The sequence below is a fragment of the Drosophila sulfurigaster genome, chromosome X (genome assembly GCF_023558435.1).
Source record: "Drosophila sulfurigaster albostrigata strain 15112-1811.04 chromosome X, ASM2355843v2, whole genome shotgun sequence".
Taxonomy (NCBI): Eukaryota; Metazoa; Arthropoda; class Insecta; order Diptera; family Drosophilidae; genus Drosophila; species Drosophila sulfurigaster.
The window spans coordinates 3562243-3588010 of NC_084885.1; the positions used below are offsets into that span (position 1 = coordinate 3562243).

Genomic DNA, 25768 nt, shown 5'->3' on the forward strand with positions numbered 1-25768 from the left:
GACGAGCCCATCAAATCAACAGGGCAATTTAACACTTTACTTGCGCAACCCTTTCACTCGTTTTGACCTAGCAAAAACCCTCATCTCATATCATACCTCACTCGATTGTTCGACCTTTGTGGCAAGCAATATTTGCACTTTTCTGTTCTGTTGTTCGTTGACCTGTCTCAAATGTCTAACACATCACTAAGCTCCCATAAACAGAACACAACAAAAATGAAAACAAAAACATCTGATCAAATTCGAACGTCAGACTGTGGTTTTAATTAGGTTTTCAAATACGATGCTCGTAATTAAGCGTTCGTAATTGACTCAAATTTGTTAAACACGTCACCTAAGCTAAAACATATGATTTTTTTTTTTACAAATCAACTTTTTTTCGTCAGGTGGTTTGTTCATAGCTAGTATATTTAACTAATCAAATAAGTTAAGGCTTATTATAAAATAATACCAATCAACATTTCATGCGTTGTTTTCAATGTTTTAAACCGATTTAAACAGATTCAGCATTGCTCGGCTTTCATATTCTTCATTTTGCCTTATTTATTAATCGTCTAACTAGTAGGAAATCATTTTTCTTTTTGAATGGATTACATAATTAAATTCTGCAATAGCCAATTTTAGGCTCCACTTAATCGTTTGCCACCAAAAATGTAATTCCAAATTTAAACGTAACGCCTCTTGAGTATATTGTCGGTTGTTTAAAAAAAAAAGATTACCAGATCAACAGAAAAAGTACACAAGCTCTATTGTAATCGATAAATCAAAAAGTAACAATAGTGGGACCGAACTAATGTTGGCATTTGCCGTGTGGTCGAAATGCAGCGTGCGGTCACACTCACAATATAATATAATCGCCGGCAACAACACAAAACAAACACATCTTCGCCGAAATAAATTCGTAAACATTCATATATTGAATAGAAAATGGCGCAAACAGAACCAGAAGGTAATAAATAAAATACAAAATAAACTGAGTATGTGTGACCACAACTAACTAGTTGCTATATTATTTTGTCCTACAAGCAGCAAAGCGCGTCAAATTGGAAACGAAACCGAAAACACTCCTGGAAGACGATGGTGAGCTTAATAAGTAATGAATGCGACTTGTACAACAATTTAAATACATATTATTAATTATCCAAATAGAAACGCCATCGGTGTTCAATCCCAAGTACCGTGTGTGCCCGTATCTGGACACCATCAACCGGAATCTACTCGATTTTGACTTTGAGAAACTCTGTTCCATCTCGCTGACGCGCATAAACGTTTACGCCTGCCTCGTGTGTGGCAAGTACTTCCAGGGGCGTGGCACCAACACACACGCCTACACACACTCGGTGGGCGAGGCGCATCATGTGTTCCTCAATCTGCATACGCTGCGCTTCTACTGTCTGCCCGACAATTATGAAATCATTGATTCATCCCTGGATGACATCAAATACGTGCTGAATCCCACCTTTCTGCGCAATGAGATCAACAAACTGGATCAAATCCAGCCCAAGCATTCACGCACAGTTGATGGTGTGCTGTATTTGCCCGGTGTCGTGGGCCTAAACAACATCAAAGCAAATGACTACTGCAATGTGGTGCTTCATGCCTTGTCCCATGTGAGTCCGTTGCGGGATTACTTTCTCCGAGAGCAGAGCTATGCTAGCATTAAGCGACCACCGGGCGATTCCATGTTCACGCTGGTGCAGCGCTTTGGCGAACTAATGCGAAAGATGTGGAATCCTCGCAATTTCAAGGCGCACGTTTCGCCCCATGAAATGCTCCAAGCAGTCGTGCTGTGGTCAAGCAAACGTTTCCAGATCACCGAACAGGGAGATCCCATTGATTTCCTCTCGTGGTTTCTGAACACACTTCACCGTGCACTCAAGGGCAACAAGCAGCCGAACTCGTCAATTTTGTACAAGATCTTTTTGGGTGAAATGAAGATCTATACACGGAAAATTCCGCCCGTCGAATTGGATGATGCAGCCAAGCAGCAGTTGCTCGCCACAGACGAGTACAAGCATCAGGTGGAACACACAAATTTCATTTATCTAACCTGCGATTTGCCGCCGCCGCCGCTGTTTACGGACGAGTTCCGGGAAAATATCATACCGCAGGTGAATCTCTATCAGCTGCTGGGCAAATTCAATGGCAGCGCCGAGAAGGAGTACAAAACATATAAGGATAATTTTATGAAGCGTTTCGAGATCACACGACTGCCACAATTTATCATATTGTACATCAAACGCTTCACCAAGAACACATTCTTTCTGGAGAAGAATCCGACCATTGTCAACTTTCCAATCAAGTGAGTAGAGCAATTTAAACAAATTATGAATTTACATCACACAATTCGCACGAAATGAATTTCACCAACATTATTTTTTTAAACTTAGTTATTTGAAATCACTTGAAGTAAAGCATTCAAAATTTCAATGTAATAATATCTACATAGTTTTTATAACATATAAAAATCGTTAACCATTTCAAATTGTATATACAAATTTGTCTAAGATCGGTGTTTAGGGAGACTCACACCATAGCATGTATTTCAACCAGTGCTTATCACAGACACAAATCATTTGTAGCTTTTAAAAACAATTACGTCAAAATTTAAAGTGAATGTAAGCCAAGTATCTCATCTTTTTTTCTTTGCTCTTGATCCTTGACAGAAATGTGGACTTTGGCGACATACTGGGCATGAAGCAGCGCGACAAATCGCTCAACGACACCAAATACAATCTGGTTGCGAACATTGTGCACGACGGCGACCCCAAGAAGGGCACCTATCGTGTCCACATTCTGCACAAGGCGAATGGGCAATGGTACGAGATGCAGGATCTGCATGTTACAGAAATTTTGCCACAGATGATTACGCTAACCGAGTCCTACATACAGATCTATGAGCGCAGTGCGGATCCCTAATCTTAATTACAATCTATGTAGTATATACTATATGTATATAGTTATAGTAATTTCGTATTTGTATAAAAATTATATAAAGCAACATTTTCGGTTTGTCATTCAACCACAAATGATTGTCAGCTGTTTTCTTTCTAGTGGAGTTCTTTCGACGCATGCGTCGTGTCCCAGTTTTTGTGCTTTAAGAGTTGGCTCATTCAACAAAAATCGATGGCTCTTGATTAGCGCAGACAACAAACGAGAACGCGACATGGCCGAGCACAGCACAAGCTACGAGCAGGAATGCCAACGTGCTGAATTGCTGGGCATCCAGCCGCCAGATCAAGCTGAGTTTGAGCGACTTCGCAGCGAACGCATCGAGCAGCAGCTGGCCGAGCAGGAGGCAGCCGAGGCGAATGTAAGTGGTGTGCCAACGCATCCCTGATCTTTCTCAGCTTCCACTCTCTCTCTCTACAGGCCCTGGAACAGCAGGAGGAACAGCTACGTGGCGCTGGTGGCAAACTGGATGAGTTGAATAGCATTCTATCGAGCACACAGCAACGCTTGAATCGCTTCAAGCAGACAGCATGCGGCAGTCTAAGCAACATTTTTGCCCGTGGCGGCAGCTTTAGTGGTGCCAGTGGCACTGCCGGCTCCATGGACATACCTGGAAGTAGCCAGGAGGAAGAGCAGCAGCAGCAGCAGCCGCCAGTGCAACGGCAGCCACAGCCAATGGCGCCAACGGCGGCCCAAGTGAGCGCCGCGAAGGCAGCGCAACAAAAGCGCATGGATGGACAGTTAGACAAGTTGGATGCGTTAATCAATAAGGCAGATAATGCCCAACTGGCGATGAGTGAGCAGACTAAGCAGATGCGTCGCATGGCCAAGTGAATCCATAAAAAGAGGCGAACTGCTTTTCTGGGTGGGTAACTTAATGGAAGCGATTCGTCTTTATTTTGTTTTGTATTTTTTTTGTTTTTTTGTTGAACACATGCGTTGCCCTTAATCACAAAAATTAAACATAAGTCGAGAGATTTGCAATCACAAAATCTGCAAAGTGTTTCTATACCAAATCTATATATATAGATATATATATATACAAATCTATAAGTACTTTGTTTCGAATTAATACTTGTTACTAAATATTATTCAAATTTCAATCTAAAAACAAAATATTAAAGTTACATATTCCAAAACAAAAATTAAAATCAAACAGAAACAATAAACAACGAAACAAAAAATAGGCGAATTCATTTCTTGAAATTACAAAGCTGATTTTTACATGTAGCTAATGCTTGCCGCTGTCCTCCTCGCAAGGATCTGGCGGCATTGTGGGACTGGGACATGGACTCGACTTTGACTTTGACTGCCGTTGAGTGGGCCAACGCTTCACAAGATTCTTCTCATACGCCATGATGGGTGCAAATTTATGGCGCAATGTTGACTTTGGTTCGCTATCCGTATCCGATTGCTCATCATCGCTGTCATTCTGCTCCTCATCCTCTTCCTCATCATCGTCATTGTCGTCTTCATCCTCATCCAAGCTGGCATCCAGGCCAGCATCAGTCTCATATTCCTCATCCGTCTCCAGTTTCTGTGCGTGCTTTTGCTGCAAATTTTCCAGGTTTAGAAATGCGCTGAGCGAATTAAATGCGTTTGAATATTACCTTTAGATTCAGTGGCTTCGACGGCTGCTCTCTCAACAGCTCCTCTTCCTGCTCCTGCTGCTCCCTCTCGTAGAAGAAGTACGTGAGCAGCAGCTGCTCCTGGGCACAATTGTGTCGCCAGGCCTTTGGTATCAATTGCGAATTGCGTGTCAAGCGCGCCTGCAGCTCTGTAAACAAATACGGCGATATGCTCAGCTTGGGCAGCTCCAGCTGCTGCTGTTGCTTTAGCAGTAGCTCTGACTCCGCCTCGCTGCTGTTGTACACACGAAAATAGAGTTTGCAGGCGCGCAAATAGTGCAGTTGCTTCTGTGCTACGCCAGGAACTTTAGGCAAACGACGCAGCACCGCCAGTTGCCGTTCAAGCACCTGAATTAGCATATAATGCTGACGTCGATCGGGCATGCTAGCCACGAGCAGAGCACGACTGCCGCCGAACTGTGGCACCGATTGCATCCACAGATTGCTGAGCAATCGCAGCATAAGTTGTGACACTGTTGAATGCTGAAACAACTGGCGAGGTACTGCTGATGCTGATGATGACGGTGGTGGTTGCTTCTCCTCCTGGTTGGCGCTTGGCAGCCAACGTAGTGCATCCGCCCACAACTTGGCAGCGGCGCCCTCGAGAATAAGATGGCCCAGCATACGCATGCAACGCTTGCAATACAGATGATCCGATGAATTGATAACGCTGCGCTGCAGGACGGCAATGTTAAGCACAATGTGATTGAGGCCATAGTACAGATCGGTTGGTCCCGGCACCAGTGTCGGCTGCTGTTGCTGTTGATTGGACGTGTTGCCATGATGATTATGGCAAAAGAATTCGCTGGGATCGATGAGGCCGCTGGGAAATTCACGCAATTTATTGTAGCAACAGCTGGCCACCAATTCGTAGTGACAGTTGCTGCAGCGCAACGTCACCGCTATCTGGCGTTCCGCAAAGCTGAGCATCAATGGCATCGGCTTCGGTTCCACTTGCAGATTGCCCGCCTTGTGCACTGCATCGAGATCGATTTGCGTATAGTTAAAACGGAAACTGATATTTTGATTGCTGGCTGTGAACATGGAGATCTGTTGAATATCCATGCCATAGTTGGCATGTCGCATCACCAGCTCACTGGCTGCTTCCGCTTCATCCACATCCACATCTTCCACGATATGCATGTCGTTCTCCTTGATGACGACGCGCGTTTTGTTGCTGTTGCAGAGGTCGTGCTCGAATTGCAAGAACACATGGCCGCTGCAAAGATTTGGGCGCAACTCGATGCACACGGCCTTCAGCGGCATCTTTGGCGTCGTCGTCTTATCCTTGTCACTTTGGAAACTTATTGATAAAACAGCGCAAAATGATCACAAAATGTTTTGCTATTTTTGATTTGATTGACGCTGCTCTACGGTGCAGCGTGACCGCAAGTTAAATGCATAATTATACCATTGTGGATTGGCAGATTCTGGTATTTTTGTAGTATTTGTCTAAAGCCGTATGTAAACATTTGTTTTGTTTTTGTTTTTTTTTTTTATAACAAAAATTCTTATTTGTTTGTAATTAAAAATATAATAGCTTTAAGCTTCTTCCATGCAATTGTGTTAATATTTATCCTTAAATACACAATTGTTAGATACTTGCAATATATTAGTTATAATAGAGTATTTAATTAAATAGAATAAATAAACATGTCTACACACAATTTATCATATAATTGTTTATTAATAATCAAACAGAAATCCATTCCAAACGAAAGAAAACAATAACAATTAGGTCAAGGTATCCAGCATTGCTGTTGTCATGGCACCAATTATAAGAGTTTCGTACCACTCAGCTTTGTATGGACTTGCAAAGATGTAAACACAGATGATTGTTTAAAAATGCTGGCAGCTGACATAGGTAATTTTGACGTAGAAGCTCGTTCTTTCAGTGAACATAATAATAATAGCACCATTAAGAAGCTATCCAATATATTTTACATTAACAAAAATACTTATACTATTGGAAGTTTGTTTCCAGCAATATATATTTAAAAATCGGCGCCGTTTTGTCTTAATATTTAAAAAAAATCTTAACATTTGAAATAGTGTAGCCAAGCTTGGTACATACATCCATTTGCAAAACTAGTATATGAAGTATATTTTTGATAATAAAACGGTGTATTTTAAACTTCAAGATGCGGTCACGCTGATCACTAGTACGAACGCGAACGCGATTTTTGTGATGGATAAAAACAAAGTCCCGTTCAAAAAATCATGAAAACTGTGTAAAAATGCAGCAAATGCAACCCAAAATCATAACTAAATTTTGCATTGATTATCAACTAACAAATTGGAGTGCATAAGTGGTGTGAAAAAGTAAAATTAATTTGAAACGGGCAAACTAAAAGGTTTTTTTCAACGTTTTCTTTAACGCATTTCGTGCACACGAACACACACAACCATACATACGACCAATACATTTGCGCACACATACAGGCATTGATATATGTATATCAATATATTGATGTTGTGCTGTTGCTGTTGTTGCCGTCTTGTGTGTGTATGTGTGTGTGTTGTGTGTGCGGGAGCGGTGCATTAGTGTATATATTCATGTGTGCGTGTGTGTTTGCGTTTGCGTGTGTGTTTCTGTCTGTCTAAACAGGCCAGAGTGAGTGTACGAGTGCGATAAAGAAAGAGCGAGCTCGCGCGCAGGTTTCGCGACAAGGCAGAAGGCAGGATAAAAAAGGAGCGAACGAAGATGAGCATAAAAGTGAAAAATAATTAAAGGTTGCTGCTGAAAGGGACGCGGGCACACAGCATAGCGCAGTCAACGGCGACGTCGGCGGCAGCAGCAACAACAGAGCAGCTGGTCCTGCTGCAGTTAAAACAGCAACATCGCCACATATACATACGCGTACATATATATATGTATGTGTATGTCTGCACGTAGTCGTGTATGCTTGCACATACATACATACATAAAACTGTGTGACCAACAACAATTGGCCATTTTGGCGTTCTCTATTTTGGCAGTCACAGTCACACATACACTAAGAGACAGACATACACGCATACAGTCACAATAACTGCTCCCCCCAGCGACGTTTGCGCCTCTGCTGTGACTTTCTCACTCTTCGCTGCTGCTGCGCTGCCGCTGCTGCTGTGGGGGGTACAAATTCACATAGCCGTGAAAAATAGCATGAAACAAAACAACGACGACAATAAACAATAGACACAGTCGCAACAACAACGCGCAACGCGTTCAGTTCGTTTTGTCTGCTCTCATCTCTTGGTTTTTGCAATTAAAGAATTGGTTGTTGTCACTTTTTAAATATTTCCACTCTCTTGTGGTTCATCCCCCCGCCCCCTCCAATAACAAATTGCTCGCTCGGTCAGCGGTCATCGAAAAGCCTTCGTGTTGAGTGCAAGTGACAACAACAAAAAGAAAACAAAAATTAATCGTGTCACGGCGTGACACAAACTGCAAAGTGCTCAACAAAAAAGTTTGTTTTTTCTTTTTTGGGGGGGTTTTTTATGAAATCAAGCTTCAAATTTGTCCTGGCGCAGAAGAAACACAAACAGAATAACTGCGCGGCAAACTGTCACATGCATATTGTATATATTACATTATTGTAAATAAATAGGTATTAAAATTAAATGAAAGCATTAAATAGCACTTGACAACTGGAATATTGAAAAGTAACAAACAAACAAATAGAACAACTAGAAACAACAAATAAAAAACCGCTCAACATTTCGCCTTTTACACGAAAAACTTGAGCGACGAAAGTAAAAATTGCACTTCACGTAAAAAACAAAAAGCAAGCAAAACAAAACAATAATAGCAACAACAACTAGCGGAAGAAGCAGAGAGTCACACAAAACAAAACAAATATCCATCCAGAGCAACAACAAGAACGACAAACCTTTTCTAAAAACAAAAAACTAAGAAAACAAGACAAGCGCGTCGCACATCGAAGAAGTCCAATCATCAGAGATAAAAGGAGAAAGGCAAAAGCTCTCGAGAAGACTGCTTGAAAGCTCTTCACCGAGCTAGAGGAACAGTCGAAGCTCACGCGAAGACTGCTTAAAAAGCTCACCACCCGCGCGCTCCACCCCCAGCTTCAACCTGGCGAATCGCAACGGCAGCAACAACAACAACAATAACAGAGCTGATGCCTCTGCTGGCGGCGCAGCTGGCGCCGCTGCTGCTGTAGCCGCCGCAGGTCGCAACAATAACAATAATAATGCAGCTGCCACCGCTGGTGGCGGAGCTGCTGCTGCTAATGCTGCAGGCGCTGGCGCCGATGCAAATGCTGCTGGCGGCGGCGGTGGCAATGAGTGGAATCCTGAGGAAATGGACCGTTTCAGTTTTGATGATTCGATACGCTTTGAAGAGGATTCACTATGCAGCTGGAGTTCCGAGGCGGAATCATTGTGCAACAACTGGCGTGGCTGGAAGAAGCCAACCAATGGCACTGGCTTGGCGGCCTCTGGTGCAGTGAATGGTGGAGGAATCGCGTCCATCTCAGGTGCCACACAGAGCAACAGCAGTAATGGCGGCAGCGGCTCCACATTCGGCACAAATGCATGTGGTGGAGCATCTGGTGGCAATGGCAACAATGGAATGACCAGCGCAGGTGGGTCACTTGCGACTGGTGTCCAATGTGGGCGATATTACGGTGAGTAGACTAATCCTACTAATAGTTTCTTTAATTGCATTCTATAATTGAAATTTGCTTAGAGCAAATCTAGCGAATAAGGTTGAAGTTGACGAGCATTCCTGCTGAGAGTTTATTACCTATGTTTAAACTTAATTCTAAACACTTAAATAGTCAACTTTAAAAACTAAAACAATTGAAATCATTATAGACTTTCTAAATTTGTTAAATTGTATTTTCCATATTTCCTGAAACATTTCATATGAGGTGAACTAATGCATAACCGCAGAATCAATTCATGAAAACTTTTTAAGGATAGTGACCAACAACTGATCAGTGCAGATTTGGTCCGTTTCAACGATACGGCAACACCGCGCAAGCCTATTATATGCTGCAAAATTACTAGCATTGCATATATATACGTACGTATGTATGTACATATGTGTATGTATTTATACATACATGAGGCAGACAGTTCGACAGCAGTTGCTGGCTGCTGCTGCCAGCGTCCTCTGCTTATCGCTAAAGTCAAAATCACGACTTTATGGGTTACATTTTTTGTCTTTGTCCGTTACCTTACGTTTCTTTCCCCTTTTCCCTCTATTCTGGTATTATTTTCTTTTTATTTTGGCCCTGTTTTGTGTAGATATGTACATATGTATGTATGTATATGAGTATGTATGTATGTATGCATTTCTCATTGTTTTTGGTCTGTTCGCGTCCTGTGCGCCGCCGCAGTATTATCAGCATGTAATCTCAGTGGAGTTGCGACTGCGCTGCCATTGCTCTTTGTTTTGTATTTGTGTTTGTGTGCTGGTTGTTTTTATACCCGGGTAGAAGGGTATTATAAACGATTATCAATCGGAAATGTATAAAAATACATAAACATCTGCATAATGTCTCGATACACCGATATACAAATGTATGTAGAGTTTTATGTGCTATGTAATATATACTATTTATGTCAATTATGTGCAACAGTTGGAATATTTGGATATATGTACATATGTGCAGAAACGTTTCTAAGATAAGCGAAACAAACAAAAAAAGTTTAAATTTAAATTTAGATTAATTTAGTAACATTTTGGAATCAATAAAATCTACTTAATAGTGACAATAAACATTTTTTTTATCTCAATTGTCTTAAAATCATTTAAAAACGATAATTAAAATATAATTTATTTGTTTATTTTAAAAATTCTGGGCCATCAGGCATGGAAATTTGTATGTACAGATTTTATTTTTAGTACATTTAATTATTTTACAATGCAAGTGAACTATGATATGATACGATCACATGAACAAAAATAAAAGAAACCATTCTATAAAGATCAGGAGTAAATATTCTTCGTTCCTAGTGCTTTGGTCACACTAAATATTCTGGTACTACCTAAACACAACTATAGCTTGCTTGATTATTTTGTTTTGTAATTGGGGGGAACTGGCATTTTACTAGGTGAGCAAGCATTGCCAGCTGCATTTTAACGTTGTAAGCACTTGCACTCACATTTATGTAAGGCACATGTGTATATAGATTCATACATATAATGTGTAAATACATACATATGTATGTATGTACATACATATGTAAGTCTGAAGTTAACTGCCGTCTTGGCATGAAAAAAAAGAAAACGAAAAAAGAACGAAAAGAAAAAACAAACATAATGCTTGTAACCACAAAACTTCTGCTGTCTTTACACGTTGCCTTTTGCAATTTACTGTCGCTGACGTTTGTGTCAAGGAACCTTTTCAAGGATAATGCTCAGATACATATATACGTATGCATGTCTGTTTGAGTGTTTGCAGACAGAGTTGAGTAAGTGTGCATAAATGTAATACAGCCAGGTATTGGTCTCAGCACCTGCTTTGACAAGGTCGTGACTTGTACTCAATTGTTTTTTTTTTCGGAGGACCAATGATGAGAACTATCGCTAGGTATTGAGTGCACCTCTGTGTTCTATGTGTGTATGTGTGTGTGTGGCGTTGCCACATGTTATCTAATTAGTATTGTGGCGCTGTTCAAAGTTTTCGTTGACGCATAACAAAATTATGTTTATTTGTATTTGTGCAGTTTGTGTGCATACATACATACATATCTCTTTTCATGCACTTCCGCGATAAACACACACACAGGCACACTTGCACACACATTGTGTGTACTTTTTGTAAAGTTTTGACCTCTTTTTTGCAGTTTGTTCTTTGTTTCAATAACCTGAATTGTCCTCTGGCCACACATTGAAATGTAGCAATTCGAGTGAAAAGGGGCAACACTGGCAACTGGCAACAGCAGTTGTCGAAACAATGACATTGCGCCACTCGATTTGCAACAGAGTAAATGAGCGACCGAGAGAGACACAAATGCGTTTAATTGTTGTTGCTACCAACAACCAAGTTACATATGCACATACTTATGCACGCATATATGTATGTACATGTACATATAGTACATACATAAAGCAGGAATAGGCATGCATGAATAATAATAACTCTTGACGCTTGCGGAAAATGACTTTGAATAAAATGGTGCCAGAGTGTCTGAAATTAAGCGACAGCCCAACAACGATGAACGAACGAACGAATGAACGAAACGAACGAACGAAAAAAGCGCATGAACGAAAACAAACAAACGATGCGCAGTGGTCATACTACAACTTGTCTATCTGTCTGAGTCTGTGCATGCGTGTTTGTGTGTGTGTACGTGCGTGTGTGTGCGCCAACCGACAAAGACTTACGAAATCGATATCGATAGTGTGAACGAAAAATGTAGTATGACATTAGCAAGCAAGCAAACCGACTTAACGATAGTGAAAGCGAAAACAGGTTTTCTATTTAATAGAAATGTAAAATACAATATGAAATATATGTGTGCATCCATATGTACATCTGCGTGGGCGAACTTGAACTTTGCTATTTTGTCGGGTGGGCACACAACGATGTTGTTAATGCTGTCTCAGTTTCTCTTGTTCAAAGCAGCTGAAGAAGGAGCGTACGAAACAGAAGAAGAAGAAGAAGAAGAAGTAGGGGGAGAACACAACAAAAACAAAACTCTCCAGTCTTCTTTCATTGTTTCTGCTGCTTTGTTTTGTGCCCCGCTCTAAAGCAAACGGGCACGACCTTTATATGTTTGAATGTATGTGAGTATGCATGTATGTATGTGTGTGCGTTTGTGCTTCCATGTATTTATGCTGTTATTATTGTTTTTTTTTTCTTTCGATGTATCGGCTGTTTTGTCCATTTGTTTATTTGCATGACAATTTGTAGAATTTTGTTTATCTACAAGTCAATTGCGCTGCATTGTATACACAATACAATATGTATATACACGTATTAAGACAACATGCAACAAACATCGAGTTGAGCTTTTTTAAGTAGCAACAGCAACAACAACTAGAACGACGTTGACCTCCGCAAGCAGACGCTGCCCTTCGTTTTATTTGGTCATTGCCCGAGCATTTGATCTGTGCATGTGTTGGCCAAATTTACGTGGCTTTGTGCCTGTATATGTGTGCGTGTAAAAGTAAATTGCACAGTGGATAAACGATTACATTTAAGTGATAGGATGACATATCGATACAATGATGTGGAATATAAGATTCAAAGGCACTTCTGCTTACATTTTAATATGTATATGTACTTCCCTTTTTGTTATTTACTAAATACCTTCATTATACGGTATTATATAAAAATAATATATCACATTAAGTACAAAATCTGATATTACTGTATAAATTTAACCATACTTGTGAAATACTTAAATACAGTGGATCACAGCTTATTTCAACCACTACGAACCGACAATTTTGAATCAGTATACTGGCCAAACTAAAAGAGATATTGAATTTATTTAAGCGCAGGATATTAGTTTGCTTTTTTTAACATAAAAGATACTTCTTCTTTTATTCTTTAACTTTTTGTTAACTATATAAAATTATTAAAAAACAAAAAAATATCGAAAAGCAAGTATCACGGCTTTTTTCAACCAGCTGGAAGTAACTAAGTAAAAATATGTTAAACAATGTATTAAGAACTTTAGTTAATAAAAATTCCCTGACGGTCCAAAATGACCCAACTGTTTTCTATAACATTCATGTCCACTGTATATTAAAATCATATAAACTAAAAAGGACCTTTTCAGGTTACTGGCTATTGATGAAATTAATTGCCAAATTTTCATGCTTTGCTAATTGCGAATAAGCTGGAAATTATATTTAAAATCTGAAAGCTTTGAAGGTATTGAAAATTAATTGTTTTTGAGGATAGACCGACATACGAAAAGCCAAGCAGGATATTTGTTTAAACCGAGATTATAATCTTGAAAAATAGTTTTCATGTATAATACAATTTTAAGGAGGAACGGTGATTATTATAAGCTATATTAAAAAAAAATAATATGGTAATGATTATATTATTATATATATATTTTTCAAGTTTGCATTAAGTCAAATGATTCATTTTAAATGAAATTCAAGAAGTTTGAGACTTATGCTAATTTATCTAAAACTAATGTGCATTCTTTTCTTATGTTGTAGAAGTCTCGTCGCTTGCCGAGCTTGCGGCAAGATGCGTGGCCTCATACATCCCCTTCGAGCTGGTCGAGCATGTTTATCCACCGGTGCCAGAGCAACTGCAATTGCGGATTGCATTCTGGAGCTTTCCGGACAACGAGGAGGACATACGACTGTACTCCTGTTTGGCCAACAGTTCGGCTGATGAATTCAATCGAGGCGATCAATTGTTTCGCTGGCGTGCCGTAAAGGATCCGCTGCAGATTGGTAAGTCGCCAAGTCCTTTTTGTGTCTAGAGAACAATGATGATGACGAAACTCTTTCCTTGCTGTGTGCAGGTTTTCATCTGTCTGCGAGTGTTGTGAGCCAAACGCCGCGCACCTTTTTCAATGTTGCCGTCACCTTCGATCGCCGTCGGATCTCGTCGTGCAACTGCACCTGTACCTCCTCCGCTTACTGGTGCTCCCATGTGGTTGCCGTCTGCCTGCATCGTATACATTGTGTAAGTATTACTCTCTCTCTCTCTCTCTCCCACACACACACACACACTACCTAACTCATGCACCCTCTCTCTCTGTTCTATGTGTAGCCCTTGGAGGTTTGCTTGCGTGCTCCAGTCTCGGAATCATTGACGCGTCTACAGCGTGATCAGCTGCAAAAGTTTGCCCAGTATCTGATCAGTGAATTGCCACAGCAGATATTACCAACGGCACAGAGGCTGCTCGATGAGCTGCTCAGCGCACAGCCGACGGCAATCAACACGGTCTGCGGTGCACCAGATCCAACAGCGGGGGCATCGATCAACGATCAGACCAGCTGGTATCTGGACGAAAAGACGCTGCACAACAACATCAAGCGCATACTCATCAAATTCATTCTGCCCGCGCCAATTGTGTTTAGTGATGTCAACTATCTGACCAATTCAGCGCCACCGGCGGCTGCCGAATGGACTTCGTTATTGCGTCCGTTGCGTGGCCGGGAGCCGGAGGGCATGTGGAATCTGTTGTCGATAGTGCGCGAAATGTACAGACGCTGTGATCGCAATGCCGTGCGCTTGCTTGAGATCATCACCGAGGAGTGCATGGCCTGCGATCAGATGCTCATCTGGTGGTTCCAAACGAAGCTGGCCCTCATGATGGGCTCGCACGGTCACAGCGGTGGCAAACACTCCAATACCCATTCGAATTCGACAGCGTTGCAGCATGCGTGCAGTTCGCTGTGCGATGAGATTGTCGCCCTCTGGCGTCTAGCTGCTCTCAATCCGGGCCTCGCACCCGATGAGCGTGACATGTTGCATGCCCAGTTTACGGCCTGGCATTTGAAGATCTTGGATCGTGTGGTCAAGAGTCGCATGATGCCGCCATCGTATTCGAACAAGCATCAACAGAACTCACGTTCCGAGACGGAGCTCTTCATTGGCTTTAAGCCAGCGATTGAGGCATGCTATCTGGACTGGGAGGATTATCCCATAGCGGGTGTGACGCATACGCATGATACCAATCCCATTTACTATTCGCCATTCACCTGCTTCAAGCACACCGATGTCAAAGGAGAACCGGGCACCGGCGCCGGAGCGAGTCAACTGAATGCCACACAGGCACTGATGAGCAACAACAAGCACTACAATTACTTCAGTGCGTCCAACGATCATGGGCTGCATGCGAGCGCCTTTAAGCAGCGACCCGAGCGCAGTGGCTATCGGGAACGCTTCGATGCGAGTGGCGCCGAATTGTTTGGCTCCCCCTCTGAGCAGCCGTCCATAAACGCTGTGCTGATGCTAGCGCGCGTCAATGCCGCCTGTGGCATGGGCGTTGATCGCGATGCCATTACGCTGGCCGCCAATAGTCAGCCGACACAGCAGCAGCAGCAGCAGCAACAGTTGGCCAATGTTGCTGGCGTGGCCAATGCCAAGGCAAATGCAGCGACAGCTGGAGTTGGTGGCGGAGGTGTTGCCTCAGCGCCAGGAGCATCAACAGCAACTGGCGGCGGCGGCGGCGGTGGCGGTGATGGCAATCGGTCGAGTGCCAGCAGCGAGGGATTCTGTGAGAATGATGATTTCGGTGGCGACAACAGCAGCAGTCACAACTATTGCACCGACCGCACACCGAAAGTGGTGGGACAGAAATCGTTAACGGAATCCGATTCACAGAGCAGCTTCGATGCCGTCTCACAGCAGAGCAAAGACGCAGTCACAAGCAGTCCAGATGAAGCTGGCGTTGGAGCCGCAGTTTCAGCTGTGGCGTTGCCTGTGCCTGGGACACCAGACTATCGACAGCAGACGAGCTCCACATCGGATACATCGTCTGCGTCGTCGGCATCGTCGTCTGCATCGACCGCCTCCGGCAGCAGCAACAGCTCCACATCGTACATGCTCAAGTCTGTGGCGGCTGCAGCTGCAGCAGTGGCACAGCAGCAACAGCAGCAACAACAGCAGCAGCAGCAACAACAACAGCAGCAGCAACAGGTGTCGCGTCGTCTGTCTAAGGATGAATCGTTCAGCAGCAGCAGCGATGAGTTTGTCGCGCAAGTGGCGGCAGCTGACGTTAATGCGGCCGTAGCTGCAGCTGCTGGCGAGTTGACGCCAGTGGCAAGTACATCGGCAGCAGCACGAGCGGCGCTGGCAGCGAAGGCAGCGCCAACATCAGCAGCAGCAGCAACAGCAGTTGGAGCAACAACATCAGCAACGACAGCAACCGGAGGAGCAACAACAGCAGCAGCAACCGGAGGAGCAACAGCGGGAGCAGCAGCAACAGCTGGAGCTGCTGCATCAAACTACGCTCTGCCTGCCGTTGAGCTGCCTTGCAGCAGCAGCAGCCTGGCCGCTCGCGGCGTCGCCCTCGCCAACGAGAAGCCGCACATCTTTTCGAATGTGCGTCCCTCAGAGGATGCCTGGGACATACTGCTCGCCCGGGCGGAGGGATTGCATGCGCATGGCCACGGTCGAGAAGCGTGCATTCTGGCCGTACGTCTCGCCGAACAGATGCTCGCGAATCCGCCCAACCTGCTGATGGAGTTGCCGCCAGCGCCGAAGCGGAAGGGGAAAAAGCAGAATGTGAATCCCATCTCGCATCAGCTAACCGTGGTGGCATCCTCGACGCTCTCCAAGTGCGCCTTCCTCTGCACCGTGCTGTCGGAGAACTCGGAGCATTATCACATCGGCTTTCGCATCTGTTTGTTTGCCCTCGAAATGCCCCGACCGCCCGCCAGCACCAAGCCGCTGGAGGTGAAGCTTGCAAACCAGGAGGCGGACATCTTGGCGCTGCTCAAGCGCTTGCCGTTGGGTGTTGCTGAGTTGCAGGTGATACGTGAACGCGCCGAGCAATTGCGCAGTGGCACGTTCAAGACGCGCGGCGAGGCATTGCTGCCGATCAATCTGGCGACGTTCATCTTCGATGCACTCGTGACGACCGCGTCGGCAAAGTTCCCCTCAAATGCGGCCGCCGAGCTGGCGGGCATGACGCGGCGCTCCAATCCCGCCGTCTTCAAGCAGCTCAGCGAGGAGAACATGGGCTTCGAGGCGGCTGTGGCGGCGCTGGGACTGAAGGCGAATGTCTCCGAGGCCGAGCATCCGTTGCTGTGCGAGGGAACGCGACGACAGCGGGGCGAATTGGCGCTCACACTGCTCTCCCACTACAAGGACGAGCCGCGTAAGATAGCCAAGATTATGGAGAAGCTGCTGGATCGTGAGATACACACGCTGCTCAAGGCGCCACTGTTGCCCGCCTACTATTCCAGTCATCCGCCAGTGCGTACGCCCAGCAGCCAGCAATCGTTGCGACGCGACGATCACGAATATGGAGGAGCTGGCTCGAGTGGTGCAGGTGGAGCTGGTGGCAGCGGAGTGGGCGGCAGTGCACCGTTCAATCTCTGCGAGCTGCTCCCCAATGACTATGGCAGCGTGGGCGGCAACAGTCGACCGCACAGCTCGACCAGCGCCGAGCTGGAGCTGAGCATGTGTGCGCTGAGCATGGCCAGCAGCAGCAATCAGTCGTGCAGCAGCAATAATGCCCAGGCTCCAACGGGCCTTGTGCCTTGCCAGAACAATAGCGGCAGTAATAATCCTGGAGCAGCAGCAGCGGCAGTCGGAGCAGTTGGTGGTGCCACTGGTGGTGCAGCAGTCGGATCATCGGGTGCCCCTGCTGTTGGCGGCACATCCAACAGCGGTGGCAACAGCAACAATGCCAGCGGCAACAACACTGGCAGCGGCGGCAATGGCAACGGCAACAATCCAACAAACAGCAGTCGCAGCAAGGAGAGTCGCTACAAGGGCAAGCGTGCGTATCCCTCGATACCCAATCAACCGTCCGAGGCGAGCGCCCATTTCATGTTTGAGCTGGCCAAGAATGTGCTCAATAAGGCCGGCGGCAACAGCTCCACATCGCTCTTCACACAGGCGAGCACCAGTCAGAATCATCATGGCCCGCACCGGGCGCTCCACATGTGCGCCTTTCAGTTGGGTCTCTATGCCCTGGGACTGCACAATTGCGTCAGTCCCAATTGGCTGTCGCGCACCTACTCGTCGCACGTCTCTTGGATCCTGGGACAGGCAATGGAGATTGGTGCGCCGGCCATTAGCTTCCTGATTGACACATGGGAGGCGCACCTGACGCCGCCCGAAGCAGCGGGCATGGCGGATCGTGCCTCACGTGGCTGGGACAGCAACATGGTGTATCCGGCTGCCGAATTGGCGCTCTCCGTGCTGCCACATGCGGCCGCACTCAATCCCAACGAGATACAGCGCGCCATACTGCAGTGCAAGGAGCAAAGCGATCTGATGTTGGAGCGTGCTTGTCTCACAGTCGAAACGGCGGCCAAGGGTGGCGGCGTCTATCCCGAGGTGCTGTTCCAGGTGGCTCGCTACTGGTATGAGTTGTACACGCGCAATGCGCCCAACAATAGTGTCGCTGACTATGAGCAGCATGACGAGCAGCTGGAGCATTCTGCGGTTAGCCTGAGTGCACTCATCGAATCCCACGAGCTGCAGCAGCAGCAGCAACAACAGCAGCAGCAGCAGCAGCAACAACAGCAGCAACAACAACAACAGCAGCAGCAGCAACAGCTGATGAATGCAGCGGCCGCGGCAGCTGGAGGCGCAGGACCTCTGCCAGGACCTCCGGTGGTCAGTTCGGCGCCGCAGCCCTTCCAGCCGGGCGTGGCAACGTTGGCGCCCATTGGACTGGCGCCATACGGTCCGTACACGTTCTGCCAGAGCATCTATGCACACCATCACAATCTCAGCTATCCGCCCGGACAGATGCAGATGTACATCTCAGCTGGTCTGCCACCGCCACCGCAAACGCTGTACACGGGCTATGCACAGCAACAGCAGCCGCCACCGCCGCCTAATGGCCAGCCTAGCCATGGCCAGCATGGGCAGCCGCAGCAAGCGTCTCAGCAGCAGCAGCAGCAACAGCAGCAACAACAGCAGCAGCAGCAACAGCAGCAGCAGCAACAACAGCAACTGGCTCCACCCAGTGTGGTGCATGCAGCGCCGCCGGGACATCAGCCACCGCCAGCGTTCCAGGCACCACCGCCAGGCGCATTCCAGTCTCTGCCGCCGCAAGCGTATCAATCACTGCAGCAGGGTCCGCCCGGACCGCCCATGGGACCCATGGCGCCGGCCTACTACGGTCCACCGCCGCCACCACCGCCCAATGGGCCACCCGGTGGAGTGGGTGTGCCATTGCGTCAGCATCCTGGCCAGCATCCGGCACAGCATCCGCCGCAGCATGCAGTGTACCCGTTCATGCAGCAACAGGCGCCACCGCCGCCGCCACAGCAACAGCAGCCGCCGCCATCGCAGCCGCCAGTGCGCCAGCGGCAACCGCAACATCAATTCTCGTGAGTACTTCGTTATCTATTATTTGAGTTAATCTTAACGCACTCTTTATGTTTGTATTTTAGACCGACACAAATGCGTTATCTGCTGGTGGCCTACAATGTGGGCATGCTAGCCATGGAGACGTTGGCGCGACGCGTCCACGATGATCGGCCGCAGGCAAAGTACGCACGCCATCCGCCCTATGGCGAGGATGTCAAATGGCTGCTGAGGATTAGCAAAAAGCTGGGCAATCAGTATCTGCATCAGTTCTGCATTTGTGCAGTCAACTCCATTGTCAGTCCGTTTGTGCTGCACGATGTGGCCATCGAATCGGCGCACTATCTGGGCCGCAACAATCATCAGCTGGTCATGCAACATCTGCGCTCGGCTTTAATGCCACTCGTCCAAAAGTGTCAACAAATGTAAGCAGACAGATGTTGTTCCTCGATTCCTGCATTAATGATGTCTATTTTGATTTGTAGGTACATCCAGTGCATACACCAGAAGTTGTACCATCTGACTCAGGGGGACTACGAGGAGTTTGTCAGCATTGTATTTGCCGCGCGCGCCGCTTTCCACATCACCCCCGAGGGCAGTGCACAGTTCAAGGATTGGCTGCAGTCGATCAAGCGGTCAGTTAATGTCCACAATTATAGCATAACTTACATTGCAGCCTTTGATAAAAGCATTCAGTATTGAGCAACAAGAAAACAACTGCTTTTATATGTTAGTTTTGAATATTGTTTATGCTATTAACCGATGTACGAAGCGACCTCGTATAAAATGCAATTCCAAATCAAAACTTTCCATAAATTTGATGTAATTAAACTGTAAATGAAACTTGCAAACTCGAATATCTTAAATAATCTTTGTAGTCCGAAGTTTTTACCCTTATGTAGTCTGCAATGTAAAAGAGTACTTGATGTGTGACAGCATGATTAAAATTTGTTTTATTGCAGCTCAAAGTCGTGCAAGAAGGAACTCTGGACACAGATTAACGCGGCGCTGCAAACAAATTCTAAATGACAAAGACTTGACTCTTGCAATCTGATGACAGCATCGTCGGCAGCAGCTGCCGCCGCCGCTGCAGCAGCAGCCGTGGCAGCAACAACATCCATTGCTGCCGGAGTTGCGCCCGTTGCCAGTAGCAGCAGCACCAGCGATGCGGCGGCAGCTGCAACACCAATGTCACAGTCTAAAACATCGCATGCAGCAGCAGCTGCAGTTGCGGCAACAACGTCAACGTCTACGACCAACGGCAGTGGCAGTGGCAGTGGCAACAACATCAGTAATAGCAACATTGGCAATAGTAGCAATGGCATCAGCATCGGCAACAATAGCAATACCAACAGCAATACCAACAACGAGCAGTCAATCGCGGCATCGACAACAACAACAACAACAACGGTACAGACGCAAGCTCATCATCATCACCACCATCATCACCATCGTCATCATCATTTGCTGGAGACACCAACGAGCAGTGCAGCAGTTGCCGCTGCTGTTGCGGCAGCGTCTGCTGTGGCGGCAGCGGCAGCAGCAACAACTACAGCAGCTGCAGCAGCCGCAGCCACATCGGTGGTTGCGCCACGCGCTGCTCAAGTCTATGAGCGTTTGTGTCGTCCTAGTCATGCGGCAGAGCATCAACAGCAGCAGCAACACCAGCATCAACAGCAGCAGCAGCAACATCAGCAGCAGCACTTACAACAGCAGCAACACCAACAGCAACACCAACAGCATCAACAGCAGCAGCAGCACGTTCAACAGCAGCAGCAACACCAACAGTTGCAACATCAGCAGGCAAAGGTGCAGCAGCGCGCTGTGTTGCCACCTCCACAGCTACCGGCAACAACAACGCCAGCAGCACAGCAGCAACAGCAACAACAATTGCAAGCGCCGCCAGCACCTGTATCAACTGGTGGCTATCAGACGCTGCCTGCCTACTACCATCATCAGCCAGTGGCGCGACCCCTGACTACACAACATACGCATGCGCATACGCATCCTCTTCCGCCGCCAGCTCATCCGCATACTCATGCACATCGAACGCATCAGCATTCACATCAGCATCAGCATCCTCATCAGCATCAACATCAGCATCAACATCAACATGCGCATGCTCATGCTCATGTGCATCCACATGCGGCGTACCATCAACTGCAGCCGCTGAGCCACTACCATCAGCAGCTTTAACAACGTATCGGTGGTGCTACCAACGGCTGCATTGCGTCTAGCGCATCTCATGTTCCAACTGCATCGCAACCAACCGAAGCAGCAGCAACTGTTTGTGGATGCTGTCGAGCCGTCATCGTTTAGAGCAGAGGCATCCGCTTTGCTGCATTTGCAATTGCAACTGCAGCAATCGCATTGTAGTCGACGTCATAATTGTAGCATTCAGCGACAGTGCTGGCAGCAGCAACATATACGACTGCTGCTATTGCTGCTGTTGTTGTTGTTGCTGCTGCTATCGCTGGGCATTTGTGTGCCACTACTGCTGTGGCAGCTTTAGCTCTAGCTCTAGCTCTGCGCTGACGCCATCTCTGAGTACTGCGATTTCCCACAAACGAATCAGAAACAAACAAATACACACACATACACAGACACCACCGCATCAAGTTCATGTTATAGGTTATCTCATTCTCTATTAACATGCATACAAATACATAAGTTTAATTCATAGTTTATAATTGCAATTATTTCTATGCATATTTTATTTCAACTTCACAACAACAACATCTTTATGTGTGTGCATTTTTAGACTGAGATTTCTGCCAACAACAACAATCACAACACCATTACACACATACTTTCATACACACCCACAACAAAACTCACTTCAAAATGTGTTCAGTTAAACTAACGTTATTTTAGACATCTACTTATCAAATAGTTATACACTTACTTATATGCATATATAGCTATATATACTTTCTATATATACTATATCTCTATATAATTATCATCTATTTTTTTTTTTCGTATTGTAGTTTTCGATCTTGCTCTAAACATTTTGTCAAAATTATGTCAACCCACTATTTTGGCCGTTTTTTTCTTTTTCAATTTATCATCATACCTTAATATAGTTTAAGCAAATATTTTTTTATATATATACATACATACATATATTAATTTAAATTGAAAATGTAGTTAAGAAATTTTTAGGATTTTCCAATTTTTGTTTAAGCCCAAAACACTCACCGATCAATTTTAATCGAAACAACAACCACAACTGCAAACAAAACGAGCAAAAAAAAGTAACATTTTGTGTGGTTTATATTTATGTATATCTCTTTTAAATTGTGAAAAATGTGTAAATGAAATTTTTTGTGCGCTAAATATTTGTCTAAGATTTGGAAATTAAATTTGTTGAATATGTACGTAAAACAATTAATTTACAACTTTGAATGCATCCTATTTATTGAGGGTAGCATCCAAATTGTGACTGCTATGTAATTAGTGGATTTTTAATTTTAATCTGTCCATGTATTTCGATATTTATTTTTGAGTATTTTAAAACTTACACAAATATTAAGCGTGAAAGAAAACACATTTCTAATTATGTTGCAAATCGAACAGAACTAAATGGAACAGATAAAAATTCAATATATTTATATATACACACATATTTTTAAATATAATTTTATTTGTAATTTATTGTAAACACTTTAATATACAATGCAGGAAGCTAATTTGTTACGGTAAAATTACACAGACACCCTGTGCACACCGCTCACCCTGTGAATCCGCTGCACTCTGTATAATTTTACCGCTTAGCAACAAAAGTGAAAATAATTAATTTTTTTTGTTTATACACGTACATTTTTGTAGCTACATTAAAGAAAATATATATATGAATATATTTTTTAATGTCTATTTACACACAGCTAGAATTGTTAAGTTGAGTAAGAAAAGATTGAAAAAAATTAGTAATTGTTTATTTTTGATTGAGTTTTAATTAGTATGCTTTACTTATTACACACACATTTTTTAAAAAAGCTAAATTCTTTTTATTTATATACAAACAAAATGAAAACGAAAAAAAAATTTTTTTTTATATACAATGAAAACACCACAAATGAAATGCAGTTTTGAATAAATATGGTTTTTTGGATTTATTTCAAAATGCAACTAAAAAAAAAGCAAAAAAAAAGTAAGAAAGCAAGCAACAAAAAACGCAAGACACAAAAACTTAAAAGTTTGTTTTATTTTGTTTATAATTTGCAGTTTAATCATTATCCTTTCATTTCCCTTTATGATTTGTACATCCGACTCACCTCACGGCGTTGCCACCTGGGTGAATTCCATAAGTAAGCTTACTGAGATCGCAGACTGCACAGGCGGCAGCAGAAAAGAGATAGAGAGAAAGAGGAGAAAGCGAAAGCGAATCTCACTGGCATTGAACAGCTATTTGAAATGAGAAACTGCCACTTTCTGTAAGTAACAAATAAACGAAATGTTATACACATACATACTTATGTACATATGTATGTATGTATAATGATTGTATATGTAGTTAGGCGAACTTGATGCGCGCCGATCTATGCATGGGTGCGGAGAGAGAGAGAGAGAGAGCGGTTACATGCTGATCTGTCTCCCGCCTCTCGTTGCTTCAATTAACGCATTTAACGTTGAGATGAACTAGACATACCCTGTAAATATTTTAACAAGAATACGAATTCAACAGAAGTCGCGAAGCGCATTTTGCGTTACTCTTATATAAATATTGTAACTCGTTTTTTTTGTGTTATTTTACATACAAATATTCATATATGTATGCATATATATATATGTATTATAGATATTGAAGAGAATATAATATACAGAATAACAATAATTGCATGCATACGAATTATATACATACACACATACTTACACACTCTACTATATACTATATACAAAATGGAACCTAGTGAATTCTGTAAGCAATCGCGTAAATTGTACATTTTTAGTAGACATTTTTTTTTTACAAACTGCAAACAAAAGATATAATAGCTGAAAAAAACTTACATAAGCAAAGATGCAATCTGTATAAAATAAAATAAAAATGTGTAATAACTATATATATGAAAAGTGAAATTGAAAAATTTAGCGAAACCAGTTTTTAAAAAAATATGCAATAAAGTGGATAATATGTATCTATATACACACATATGTATCTGTATATACATATGTGCAAATACATACATATTTATAGCGATCTAGCAAGAAATATATGCATATATATGTATATATATAGTTGACTTTTTTCCATGAAAAAAACCAAAAACAAAAACATAAGAGTATTAAAACCAGAAGAGGAAGGAATATAAGGAGTAACAGCGCTTGTTCAATATTATACACAAGATATTTGTACAATTCATATACATGCATATTTATATACACATACATAAACATATACATATATATATATATATGTACATCCATACCATTGACACATATACATACAACAAGGCCATAGCTAAACCAAATACATAAATTAATACCTAACATTACAGTACGACTCTAACGATCGCATATTTTTTACAAATTCCTTTAGCAACTTTCCAGCATTACCAGCTGAACGATATACATATTTAGTCTAGTCAGCGTTTCGAATCTTCAAATTGCAACTTAAATTTCTATGGCATACTTTTTGGGGCCATCGTGAATTTCGTATACACTTGGCCCTCGCTTAACACGGGAGTTACGTTCCTAGAAATCCTCGTGTTAAGCGAAACATGGATTCAGTACAAAATAAAGGGGTTACGTTCGTAAAATTCAAAATTGGCAGCAAAAAAAATTGTATTGTTCAAATTTGGTCTGTTTTTATTAAGGTTTCATATATTTGTTCAAAATTAACCAAAAGTTATTATGTTTATGCCTTTAATAAATGCATAACATTCATATTTTCAAAATTAAAAGTTGGTATTAAATTAAAAAAGTTGCTTCATATAATTAATTAACAGGTTAAACTTTATAGAAACTTAAAAATGTTAAAAAGTAAGATCATATGTTTCTATTCATATTAAATTTGAAATACATTTGGTGGCATTTATAGTCTAAGACAGTTTATTTCAACATGTTTCCTCTTTTGGAAGCTCCTTATCAAAAAAAATCGTGTTTAGCGTGTTAAAAGTGGGATAGGAGCCAATTTGTAACCGTGTAAGACCGAGTTCGTGCTAAAAGAGTCCGTGTTAAGAAAGGGCCAAGTGTACGTACGCTTAGTATAAATAAATACTATAAATGCCTATTTCTACGTTGTTGACAACATTTCTA

At 43.6% G+C, this 25768-nt stretch overlaps 5 protein-coding genes across 5 annotated transcripts; 4 read left to right on the forward strand and 1 right to left on the reverse strand.

Annotated features, from left to right (window-relative positions):
- The first annotated feature begins 759 nt into the window (after positions 1-759).
- On the forward strand, positions 760-3022 carry LOC133847800 (ubiquitin carboxyl-terminal hydrolase 39). The gene is made up of 4 exons (XM_062283026.1): positions 760-949; positions 1030-1080; positions 1150-2302; positions 2667-3022. Exons 1-4 carry the CDS (start codon positions 928-930, stop codon positions 2917-2919), a joined length of 1479 nt encoding a protein of 492 aa, XP_062139010.1. The 5' UTR covers positions 760-927; the 3' UTR covers positions 2920-3022.
- Positions 3023-3091: 69 nt separating this feature from the next.
- On the forward strand, positions 3092-4121 carry LOC133847801 (uncharacterized). The gene is made up of 2 exons (XM_062283027.1): positions 3092-3313; positions 3373-4121. Exons 1-2 carry the CDS (start codon positions 3167-3169, stop codon positions 3784-3786), a joined length of 561 nt encoding a protein of 186 aa, XP_062139011.1. The 5' UTR covers positions 3092-3166; the 3' UTR covers positions 3787-4121.
- A 6-nt stretch (positions 4122-4127) lies between these two features.
- On the reverse strand, positions 4128-5981 carry LOC133847799 (uncharacterized). Its single transcript, XM_062283025.1, has 2 exons — positions 4563-5981; positions 4128-4504 (listed from the first exon to the last, which is right to left on the reverse strand). The coding sequence occupies exons 1-2, from the start codon at positions 5844-5846 to the stop codon at positions 4184-4186; spliced, it is 1605 nt and encodes a 534-aa protein (XP_062139009.1). The 5' UTR covers positions 5847-5981; the 3' UTR covers positions 4128-4183.
- A 742-nt stretch (positions 5982-6723) lies between these two features.
- On the forward strand, positions 6724-20612 carry LOC133849488 (zinc finger SWIM domain-containing protein 8 homolog). Its single transcript, XM_062285595.1, has 8 exons — positions 6724-6934; positions 8171-9208; positions 13717-13959; positions 14031-14194; positions 14282-19533; positions 19597-19935; positions 19996-20145; positions 20473-20612. Exons 2-8 carry the CDS (start codon positions 8884-8886, stop codon positions 20537-20539), a joined length of 6540 nt encoding a protein of 2179 aa, XP_062141579.1. The 5' UTR covers positions 6724-6934; positions 8171-8883; the 3' UTR covers positions 20540-20612.
- An 86-nt stretch (positions 20613-20698) lies between these two features.
- On the forward strand, positions 20699-21683 carry LOC133847700 (uncharacterized transmembrane protein DDB_G0285607-like). The gene is made up of 2 exons (XM_062282879.1): positions 20699-21027; positions 21611-21683. Exons 1-2 carry the CDS (start codon positions 20699-20701, stop codon positions 21681-21683), a joined length of 402 nt encoding a protein of 133 aa, XP_062138863.1.
- Positions 21684-25768: the final 4085 nt, after the last annotated feature.

Bases quoted from the DNA above. Each gene is read 5' to 3' on its own strand.
- LOC133847800 (XM_062283026.1), top strand. From the start codon at position 928: ATGGCGCAAACAGAACCAGAAG. The intron at 950-1,029 runs GTAATAAATAAA...TCCTACAAGCAG, and splicing joins GGCGCAAACAGAACCAGAAG to CAAAGCGCGTCAAATTGGAA. The intron at 1,081-1,149 runs GTGAGCTTAATA...TTATCCAAATAG, and splicing joins AACACTCCTGGAAGACGATG to AAACGCCATCGGTGTTCAAT.
- LOC133847801 (XM_062283027.1), top strand. From the start codon at position 3,167: ATGGCCGAGCACAGCACAAGCTACGAGCAGGAATGCCAACGTGCTGAA. The intron at 3,314-3,372 runs GTAAGTGGTGTG...CTCTCTCTACAG, and splicing joins AGGAGGCAGCCGAGGCGAAT to GCCCTGGAACAGCAGGAGGA.
- LOC133847799 (XM_062283025.1), bottom strand. From the start codon at position 5,846: ATGCCGCTGAAGGCCGTGTGCATCGAGTTGCGCCCAAATCTTTGCAGC. The intron at 4,505-4,562 runs GTAATATTCAAA...GAAAATTTGCAG, and splicing joins CGAAGCCACTGAATCTAAAG to CAAAAGCACGCACAGAAACT.
- LOC133849488 (XM_062285595.1), top strand. From the start codon at position 8,884: ATGGACCGTTTCAGTTTTGATGATTCGATACGCTTTGAAGAGGATTCA. The intron at 9,209-13,716 runs GTGAGTAGACTA...CTTATGTTGTAG, and splicing joins CCAATGTGGGCGATATTACG to AAGTCTCGTCGCTTGCCGAG. The intron at 14,195-14,281 runs GTAAGTATTACT...TTCTATGTGTAG, and splicing joins GCCTGCATCGTATACATTGT to CCCTTGGAGGTTTGCTTGCG.
- LOC133847700 (XM_062282879.1), top strand. From the start codon at position 20,699: ATGTCACAGTCTAAAACATCGCATGCAGCAGCAGCTGCAGTTGCGGCA. The intron at 21,028-21,610 runs GTCTGCTGTGGC...CATCAACATCAG, and splicing joins GCCGCTGCTGTTGCGGCAGC to CATCAACATCAACATGCGCA.